This window comes from Hydractinia symbiolongicarpus, chromosome 5 (assembly GCF_029227915.1).
Source record: "Hydractinia symbiolongicarpus strain clone_291-10 chromosome 5, HSymV2.1, whole genome shotgun sequence".
NCBI lineage: Eukaryota > Metazoa > Cnidaria > Hydrozoa > Anthoathecata > Hydractiniidae > Hydractinia > Hydractinia symbiolongicarpus.
In genome coordinates this window covers 13,032,315-13,043,071 of record NC_079879.1, presented here as the reverse complement: position 1 = coordinate 13,043,071, position 10,757 = coordinate 13,032,315, and the positions used below count along the sequence as shown (strand labels likewise).

Here is a 10,757-nt window from a genome sequence, read left to right as displayed (position 1 = left end):
CGCTTAGTATTATTTTTTCAAATGAGTTTTGTGGGCCATAATACTCAATCCGTTCTAGTGGGCTCATTATTCATTTTCAATCAGAGACAATGCATATGCCTTTTTTCGTACGTATTTTTTATTATTTTTTTTAATTTTCTAAACATTTAGCCATAATCTGCTTACAAGAAAAAAAGATACAACCTTTTTTGAATACTACCTATATACAAAAACCTTTCTTTTTTACAAAATATTTGATCTATTGTTTTAGCCATCGCGCATGAAAATGGTTTGTTTAATGGTTTCGCTTATACCTCAAGACGGTTTCTGTAAACAAATATTTTTATTGAAATGCTAGGGTAATAGTGATGCTTTCATTGCTTATAGAAAAAGAACATGTTATAGTGCATAGATAGAGCAGAGTTTAACATTTTTAGCTGTAAAGAACATGTTATAGTGCATAGATAGAACAGAGTTTAACATTTTTAGCTGTAAAGAACATGTTATAGTGCATAGATAGAGCAGAGTTTAACATTTTTAGCTGTAAAGAACATGTTATAGTGCATAGATAGAGCAGAGTTTAACATTTTTAGCTGTAAAGAATATGTTTTTATCTTAATTGCATGAACACAGGCAAGAATTCTTCGCGAGGAATAAATTTTATACATGTCATTTTTTTTGGGTTCGCCGAAATAATGTCACCTTATTGGGAATTATCGTGGATTTATTAATTACGAAAAAAGAAAATAATGCAGAAAATATTTACTGTATTTACCCTATTTTTGCTTTCTAGAGTAATAAATAATAATGGGAGGAATGGAATCTATACCTCTGCCAAATCTTCCATTTGCTAACAATTACACGTGTATAGCTATTAGCAATTACTGTGCGTTATATCTTTTGTATCCAGGTAATGCTATTTAAATTTATTAATTGATAGATTGGTTTGGTTAATTGTAAAACTTCCCCATCTTTTAATACTAAGTTCATGCGTAAGTGCACTATTCTGCTGGCATTCAAAAATTACGTAGCACCTCCTCACTAGTTACAAAATCTGCATAATAGGTTCTTCTCAGTCGATTGATGTCGACTCTGAATTTCTGGTTGCTTGTTGTATGTTAGATTAATTTTTAATACCCTTAAAACAGCTGTATGATTCCCTATTTTTCAGATCAAGAACAAATTAAAGTTGTCCGGGATGCAATAAAACAATACTGGCAGGAAGGAATCGTCGACGAGAAGATCAAACTGACGAGTGAGGGCGACTTCCCAAAATGTTATCAATTTGTTTTATCAGGGGCACCCTTTCGAAAAGGCAAGGAACGATACGAAACTGTCAGAATGAGACTAATGAGTACAAAAATATTGCAGAGTATGAGTCATCTTGGATGGAAGGTAATATACAACAAGCAAATAACTACAGCTACAGTTTGTATTCTCACTCATAACTTTATAATTTCGCAATATTTTGCAAAGGCTTGATGTTTTGTGAAATTACGTCGTTTTTGTACAAGACGACTAATTCGAAAAGAAGGTCATTTGAGCGCATGGTTACATCTTTGCAGCTTTTTCGCGATTTTTCTTGGAATAATATTGTCTACTTTAATGTCTCAAGTTGTTACTAGGAACATGAATTAACACTGCATTCAACTGTAGTATCTTTATTTACTTTATTTGTTATGTGTTTTATTTCAGTTGTTGATATCTTCTGATCTCAGCCGAGTGTATGATCAGACAACATGGATTTTCAAACGAACCACCATCGAAGAGCCTCCTCCCAGATTCTTCAATATTGGAATATCATCCTCTGGAACACTTCAGGTAAAACTAAACAAAGTCTGTCGACTAACTCTGATACGACCCTACAAATACCACTCTAAACATATGTTACAAGTGTTGACTTTTCGTAATTCAAATTATCCCACCGAATTAAAATATTTTGTTTAGGTTTTTCTTTATAGTGATTTTAAGAGGAGTTATTGTTAGAAGATTATAAATGGTTTTAGGTGAGAATGAGGAGAATTATGCTATGCATCTTGTTATAGATTAACAATGGCACTGAGGAATTATGCAGCGTCATTAGACATGCTGTAATGCAAACTTGGGTTGGGGGTATAGTAAGTGACGATCAAATAAGCAGATCTTGTTACGAGGCAAGTATTGTTGCATTTTTGTTTACTACCACGTCAGCGAAAATTACAATTTTGATTAACTTTTAAATCATATTTCGGAAATTTATAATTCGTATGTTTTGAAATAACTTTATTCACCTTTGTAATCATGCACAATTCGTCATCAATAACCTTCAAGTTTTCGATGGGTATTTTCAGAATGATGCTAAAACGTGTTTACAACAGGGTCTCCACTCTGTCAGGAATGCCAGGAAATTAAGGCATTGTCGGAAATGTCGCGCGATTTAGGTTTGAATGGTCAATCAAAGCTATTATTAATTTTTAAATTATCGGCAAATAACAAACTTCATTTCCATCTCAGCATTTTGTACACTCTGTCCTATCAATGTGTATTTCCATCTTCAATTCTGTTTATATTCATGGCATACCAAAAGACCTCCTTTGAACACAATGCCCTGGTGTAAGTCTTATTTCTTTGGCAAATTAGGGATGGTTTTAATCAAAGGGTGAAGGTGGATTTCCTAATTGTTTTCATATTTTTTCCTATATTGTATTAATATAATAATAGTTATTAAATTGAAATAGGTTGTGAAAATCAAATTTGGTCTTGTTTTCCTTTCCCTAGAATTAGGTCAACATGATAATAAAGTGATTTTTTCTCGTACGTGGGTAAAAATATTTTTTATTTTTTACTTATTTTCAGACTATAATTTTTTGTTTAGATCGCTTTAAAAGGCGCACCGTGGTGTGCCACCGGTAACAGTGAAAACTGTGCAGCCAAACTTATGGTGAAGACAATCATACAATCATTAGCAAATAAAAAAATGTTGTTGTATGGGAATAGCAATTTAAAGGACACTGCTGACACCTTGTTTTTCCAATACGATGCTGGTAATTCAAATCGTAAGTATTGTGTAGTTACCTTTGTTTATTAACCCAGATCAGGTCACGGGCTCCAAATAGATTGAGACCACTGCATTTTAAATTTCCCATAGTAAGGAGGTACACGGGAGTGTGCAAACTATCAACATTATAAGAAGGGTGTACTATCAGTAAATCATATCAGCTCGACCCAGTTGAAGTGCTATAATCTTTTCTTGTTGCCAACAAATAGATAACATATGCGAACATGTTGGATAGGTGTGTGTGTTGCTTAATTCCATCTCTTTATTATTTATTTCATATAAGACAACGAAAAGTATTTAATGCTAAGTTTACACGGCACGGACTCTTTACGATTGATACCAGCACCACAACATTTGTGTGACGTTGTTCAGCGCATTCTACGTCATTCATCTGCATTTGATTTGAGAAAAGCCGTTAGATTGTCTCCGCATTGCTTTGAATTTAAAAGCTATGGCAACTTGTGGAATACTATAGGTAAGTCGCAATTTAAATTAAAATTTCTGATAGTAAATTTGTTTTAAGAACATTTTTGGGTCAAGATCAATAATAAAACAAATTAACTTTGGAGTGCGTCATTCTTTTGAAGTGTAATTAAGTTATTTTTAAATAGCGAAGTAATTCGTTAGCTCAAAAGTTGAAAGAAACCTTATTCCTTTAAGACAATTAGTTTTGTACAATTGGCGAAAATAAATTACGGAATTAATTATGGTGTGTTTTTTTTCCGGAAGATATAAAAATAAATTTCGCGATTTTTCTTTTAAATGCTTAACTTATAATATGGAGATGCAGTTTTGAGCACGTTTTATATGATAAAGTTTTCTTTATTTTTTTTTTAACTTTGAGTAAAAGAAATCTCCTTAAGGTTACTGTAAAGGAAACAAATTTTTTTTTTAGGTTTTTTTGCAAAAAATTCATGACATATAGAAAACAAAATTCTCTTTCGAATGACATTTTTATATTCCATGAAAATATTTGGAACATCCCTTTTTTTCTGGAAAGAGCCTTTTCGGAGGTGTTATATCCTTCACACCTTCGAGAAAATATGTGCAAAATGAGTTACGCATATTTTTTGTAAACATTATACATGATATGAAACTACCGTATAAATATATGCATAATAATATTTTTAGATAGTTTACTTTCACCATCGATATATATATAAATGTTGTCATATAAAAAATCATTAAAAAAATCAAAGTTAATATATAAGCTTTCTCTTGTAACCCTGACTTCTGTCTGTTAATAATTCTGAACGCGTGCACGCATATTCAGCATAAAGAAAAAGTTCACACTTTCATCATCTTTCTGCATACTCAGTTCACACATTTTCCAAACACCTACGAAAATCTTTAAAAACAAATATCTCGTTAGTAAATTTTCGCATACATGCCTTTACGTTTGTGGTCTCTTTTTCCGAAAGTTTCCTATTGGCTCATTGAAATTTTCGGTAATGGAAAGCTGAATAAATTATGCACAAAAGGTTCCCGGATTTTTTTGTATAAATTACTGATTAGCGAATTATGACGACAGAAAGAAAAAAATATGCATTTTTTTGAATGATTATATATAATTACAAATAATTCCATAACGACGTTGTTACGAAAAAAAAACCGGGAACCTTTTTGAATTTAATTTATGCTGGATGTAATAGTGCAAAAACGAGACGTCTGCGACCACGCGTTCGGAAAAAGAAGCCATTTTAAAACTTACGGTGAAAAAAACAATGGTGTGTATTTAATTCATTATATTTTCTTTTTGGAAAATTAACATCTCACAAAAATAACACCATCAAAAAAGTCTTTCATCAAACATTCAGAAACAAAAAAAAATTTAAAAAAATGTAAAGGTATTGATAAATTATAAGGGTTTTTCTGAGACTACTCATCAAGTGAGTTTTTTCCTTTACAGTAACCTTAAATTGCAATCAAGCCTTTTCAACTACTTTACATCAAAGAAGAGTAGGAAAGCTATATCAATTGTTGGAAATCCGCGTGTTTCAGCGAAGCCCTTTCCTCACATTCACTAAATTTTGAGCTGTAAGACCAATTTTAAGCTGTCGATCCCTTGGCAGCCTAAGAATCAAACACGGGGACCTGTATGTTCTCAAGTACAGACGGGGACATTATTTTTCGTGACCACATTCATGATTTTTTACTCAATTAATTCCGCAAAGTTATACATATTTCGAAAGGCGATGATTTTAACTAGGAATTGTCAAACACTTTACCTTTAACTTTAGGTAGGTTTCTTTCAGCATTTTGCGAGAGTTTATGTTCGCTTATTAGGCAAAAAGCTATTTTCGTGGGAATTTAATTTCGCAAATAAAATATTTGCGAATTTTTCTAAAATTTCAGACAATAATTTTGTTGGGAATTCAAACTCGGTTGTTGCTGTCGTAATGTTTCTTATATGTGTATGTCCACAAAAAGTATGGAGCTTCCCTCTCTCTGTGACTTTTACAAAGGCGATATTTTTTACAACCCGAATGCGCGTGTTTTTTTGTCAATGTCTTTTCACATCAATATCTTATATTATATTAATGAAGCCATTACAGTGCACTTAAAACTTTGAGGTCAAATAACTTTGAAACGAGGTGGTGACGTCAATGTTTTTTTACCGCGTGGGTAACTAGGGAACCTGGGACCAATTTGGGTAAGTTTTCCAAACCTGGGTCCCCAAATCCGTTTCGAAATGCAAGAGTTAATGACGTCATCAAAAATCCTTTAAACCACAATATTTCCGTAACCGTATGTCAAAAGTACATGATCCTATACATTTCCCAAGATCTATACAATAAAGGCAACAGGTATACAAATTTCTAAAAAAAAATTATTTTTTGACGGGACTTTGATGACGTCAGCAAAATTTTTAAACGGGCTTTATCGACTAGTATTAGAGTATAAAAACTTTTTTTGACTTTTTTTTTGTATCAGGAACGGAAGCCATCATAGCTAGAACCCTAATACTTCATATTATGAAGGATATGTTGTTGCACGGTTATTTAATTTGCACTGGGATCGATTTATCTCGCAATAAAAGTGAAAAAGATGTGTTATTGTTCAGAAAAGTAGCGCCCTTAGATACAAACTTCTTTTGTTTGGCGCCTAAGAAGATGAGCACGCTGCTATTTTTGAATGCACCCCCAGAAATTATTCAGGTGATTTTTTGTTTTTTTCTCATTTTCGTTAATGTATTAATTTTTGACGCTTAACAGTAAGTACGACGGGAATATTGAAATAATCAATGAAACGGTAATTCTTATTGATATGTATTTTGAGTATAATGCCTGTTATCCACCCACAAACATATTTTGCTCTGTAGATTATTTTTATATATTCGAAATGAATTATTTGACACTCCTTCTTTTTATTGCCTCCGAGGAAAAAAATGTGCTTGTTAATTTAATTGTGAATTTTCACAAACAGTAATCTTTTCTTTTCTTTTTTTTTGGATATTAAACTATATTGGATTCGATGATATCAGATATTAAAATTATTCAGTCTCTCAGTTTGATGATAATTAACTTGGCTGGCGCTTCATCGAATATCACCAGCTGAACTGAATAATTATGATATTCGAATCCACCCTATCCGATATCTGTTACACATTATTATATACCTTAAGGTAAAACCGTCTATAAAATAGTTGATGATTTTCCGCTCCTATTATTTAATAAAACAAAGCTGTGTGCTTATTTAACCCTAAGGCGGCGGATCTACGGTCGAAAATCAAAAACGGCCCCGCAACCGGAGCTATATAACTCCTAAGGACTAGGTTATTATGAAATGTGCTCCCCATGCTTTAGAAAGAGAATTTGGGCAACTCAACAGTAACAAACATCGACCATTTCCGTCCTTGAACACTAATCGCGATTTCAATTTCAAAATACTGATTTTTTTTTGGCCAAAAAAGGCCGTTTAAAAAGTCGGAACACATTCAAGGTTTAAATTTTTTATTTGTGGTCCAGATCATGCTGAATCATTCAATCATTATTTTTTTGTTTTAAACTTAATTACTGTACCACATTAGTTAAAGAAGAAGTGAACAAAAAATTATTTTATGGCTACCAGAAATAAATTTCAATCGAAAGAAAAATATTTACTGATTTCTAAATCTTAAAACGTACTGAGATAATTACTATAAAAACCAATAAATGGCTATATTTCGGATCTAAGTACCTATCTATCTTACTACCAACATTTTCACATGTCACTTGTCATGATAGCTTGTACAAAAAAATATGGTATTGTAAAATTGAATAATAGTAAGGAATTTTCTATGGAGCAGACCAAGCCAGTCAATCTGGTCTTCAAACTCAACACTACATCGTGAACTTTCAGCAGCCGTGTCGCAGCGCAATTTGCCTCTCATTTAAGGAGAACGGGATGTCTATTAAAGATGTCACGCAAAACGGTAAATAAGGGCGTACCCATGGATTTATCAATGGCTCACCGATAGTTCTTTTACAGACATAATTTTAATATTGAGAATTTTATTCTCTTAAAATTGACATTAAACATTTGCATGGACATACGTACTGACTGTTAAGTGCTACAAAAACAGAGAGAATATAAACTGAAGCTAGATCATATAGCCGAAACAGTTGTATAAAGCTGTAATGTTGAACAAAAATATTTATACAAAGGAAGTTTTTAGTCGTAAAATAGAAAACCAAACTCTGCTAGCTTCGTCAAAAAATGCTCTGTAGAGTGTTCGCGCAGGATTTAAGCTGAAATATGAGCAGGTGTATTCTTTAAACTTGCAAAATTCAAATTTTTTCTGTACCCGTGAGAATTAAAACTACGACTATGTTAATACTGTTAAACGTTTGCAACATTACGGACTTAACACGTATAATTTTTTGAACTCAGAAATAATTGTTTTAGGCTGGTAGACAAGTGATACAAGAATCATATTTCACACCCGTGGATGAATTTGAACACAACAATGTGTATTCGGTAGGCTTTTCTTGCTTTAATAATTTCACTCGTATAAAATAACTTCAAATGAGATAGGTTTCCACCGGTATTATTGAATTTTTATGTTGAAACCCGCGTGCCTTATGAGTTACTAAGGGCTTACAACATCTATTACTCACGTAAGGAGTTAGAAATATTACTTTTTGAATCTAAGACGCGGAATGTGAATGTGGCGACAGATCGATGTTTGGCTGCTTTGCGTCACATGGTTATTATTGAGGACTGATATACTATTTTAGAACATGCCAAAGTTCCATAGATGGCCTTATTGACAAAAGAGTAGAGTTCGGAAAAAAGTATTATAAGTATTATTATGAGGGGTATATTATTATTGTAGGGAAAGTCAAATAATTAATGATATTCCACCCGTTTTATTCAGTGGAAGTGATCAATTTCATGTTGAATTTAATTTTTAAGTCTTTTCACCACTCATCTCTTTGTTTTAAACTTAATTGCTTTACGTAATTGATGAATTATTCTATAATGATTTCGGCGAGAATTTGTGAACACATACAAACGTATTTTTCATTTCTGAAAACATAGGATTTAATTGAGATGACAAGAGGCATATGCGTTTAAACATAACAAAACTGTTTTTAGATAAGATTAAATAAGGTTAAAAAGAAGTGCAAACCAACACATTTCTTCAAAATTAAGGAGCAATAAAGAAAAACGTATAGCCGAAAACCTAGTATGATTTTCTTTCTCGTATAGGTGGAGTTCGATGGCTGTGCATGGCAATCTATGCGTTATGGTCATGGAATACATGGTAGAGTTTTGCTTCTGTGGCTTATACACACTTTTTCGACACTTGGGTGGAGATTGGTTTGTTCGATGAACGCAACAGCACGTTGTGATAATCAAAATAAGACATTGACAGACGTACATAGTCTGTATTTTATGTACGATGCAACAATGTTGACTGAGAATGCGACTGCGTCACCAGAAACGGAAAGTGGTGCATTTAATCAGGCTTCGGCTCCACCATTGCTTACACATACTGGCCCACCTTCGTATGCATCGGTGAAGAATGACATTGAGGAACCTCCGCCAAGTTATGAGGAAGTGACTGCAAATCAATCGTCGTGTTTTTAATTTATTTAATAATAGTTTGCTGGCCTACTTAGTAAACATGTTTTTTTTATATATAATTCATTTTTGACGGTTATTACTGTGAGTCATCATGGACCGTTTAAATACTGATTTTATAAACCTGCAAGTTTTTATGCGGGTTGTAACTGTCTGCAGGACAAAAACCGTATTTATTTAGTACCTTGTTTAAAAGATGTCTTATTTATGAAAATATTTTTTGTGACAAGAATATCTTCTTTCATGGTGTTCGTAATTTTGATTCTTGCTCAGAATCACGGAAATATCTGTGACACAAGTGAGGTTTAATACCTCACTTGTGTCACAGTTTCTTTTAAAACAGATTCTGACAAAAGATACTAAAATAAAAAAAATTATTTGGTAGAGATGCAGTAAAGCAAGTCAATGTTTTGATTTAGTCCCTTTAGTCTTACCGTTTAGATATAATATATAAATTTTAACTATATTAAAAATAATATGACATTATATCAGGGCAAAGCAAAACTCAGCTGTTTTTTCGGGGAATTTCCACAACTTTCTTTATTAAACAATAGACGTTACCCACAACAGCAAAATGGCAGACATAGGCGAGCAACCACGAGGTAGACCAGCTCTGTTTACAAGTAAAATGATTATAAACAGAGCTGGTCATTATAACTTTTTATTCATTCATAAGTAAATTACATTTATGTTTAGTATAGCCTTGTGTATCAATATAACTTCCTAAGGTAAACATGTAAAATCACAGGATAGCTACATAAATCAAATATTTCATAACTTTGAAGCTTAAAATTTATTTCTTAAACTTATTGTAAATATATTCTATATACAAAGTTATGTTATGTTAGTAATGTGGTGTCCTATCCATCCTGCCTCGTGATTTGCATACAACATGCTGCTATTTTTAAAATTATAATGCTTGCCCCAGATTACAAATTTGTCTGTTTTTATAACTAATTAATTTAATTTTTGCTAGTCTACATGACCTTTGTCATTATGAAATATTTTTGATGTCAATTTGAATGCATAGAAACGAGTGGTCGTGTCACAGGTGTTTTCTTGTGAATGGTTATTAGGGACATCTTTATCCATTTTCTTAAACGAGAATGTCAAGTGTTTCTCTATAGCTATACCGTTAGAGAATAATCATTTTTAAAGCAACTAGGCTGCTTTTAATTTTGTTTATTTTTTTGTTCAAAAAAAAGTTATTTTTATTAAGTTCTTCCCTCTTTTTTAGTAGATCATATAAAAAGTTTTGCCAAGCGAAGCAATTGAATCACCTAGAGAATGTCTTAAATGTGTTGAGCTGCTATTCGTTGTAACACATTGCATTTTACCTTTGCGTCAGAAATTAACTACATCAGAACATTTTTAATTTGTTCTTTTTTTTGTATAGTATTAAGATTTTTTTATAGTTATCATTCAATTTTTATTTCAAAGACGGATTTATGATAATGAAAATACTTCCTTTACTTCCAGATGTTTTCTCTAGATTTTATTAACAAGCGTGCTCGACTGCAACTCCTTTATAAAAGGCGTATTGCTTGAGACGATGATACTGTCCTGTTGATGCAAGTGCGACCGCTACTTTTGGTTAAAAATTAACAAAGTGAACTTTCGATTATTAGGACAGCTCAGAACGTGTTAGTGATTGTTCGCGTTTCAGTGCAAG

General features: G+C 32.4%; 1 protein-coding gene across 1 annotated transcript; it reads left to right on the top strand.

Moving 5' to 3' along the window:
- The first annotated feature begins 745 nt into the window (after positions 1 to 745).
- On the top strand, positions 746 to 10,557 carry LOC130644874 (uncharacterized). The gene is made up of 9 exons (XM_057450649.1): positions 746 to 889; positions 1,151 to 1,374; positions 1,675 to 1,800; positions 2,025 to 2,132; positions 2,834 to 3,014; positions 3,300 to 3,491; positions 5,951 to 6,174; positions 7,904 to 7,975; positions 8,711 to 10,557. Exons 1-9 carry the CDS (start codon positions 787 to 789, stop codon positions 9,089 to 9,091), a joined length of 1,611 nt encoding a protein of 536 aa, XP_057306632.1. The 5' UTR covers positions 746 to 786; the 3' UTR covers positions 9,092 to 10,557.
- Positions 10,558 to 10,757: the final 200 nt, after the last annotated feature.

What these genes read in the sequence shown, in the direction of transcription:
- LOC130644874 (XM_057450649.1), top strand. Translation starts at nt 787, where the DNA reads ATGGGAGGAATGGAATCTATACCTCTGCCAAATCTTCCATTTGCTAAC. An exon ending in TGAGTCATCTTGGATGGAAG is followed by an intron (nt 1,375 to 1,674) that starts GTAATATACAAC and finishes GTTTTATTTCAG; the next exon opens with TTGTTGATATCTTCTGATCT. An exon ending in CACCCCCAGAAATTATTCAG is followed by an intron (nt 6,175 to 7,903) that starts GTGATTTTTTGT and finishes TAATTGTTTTAG; the next exon opens with GCTGGTAGACAAGTGATACA.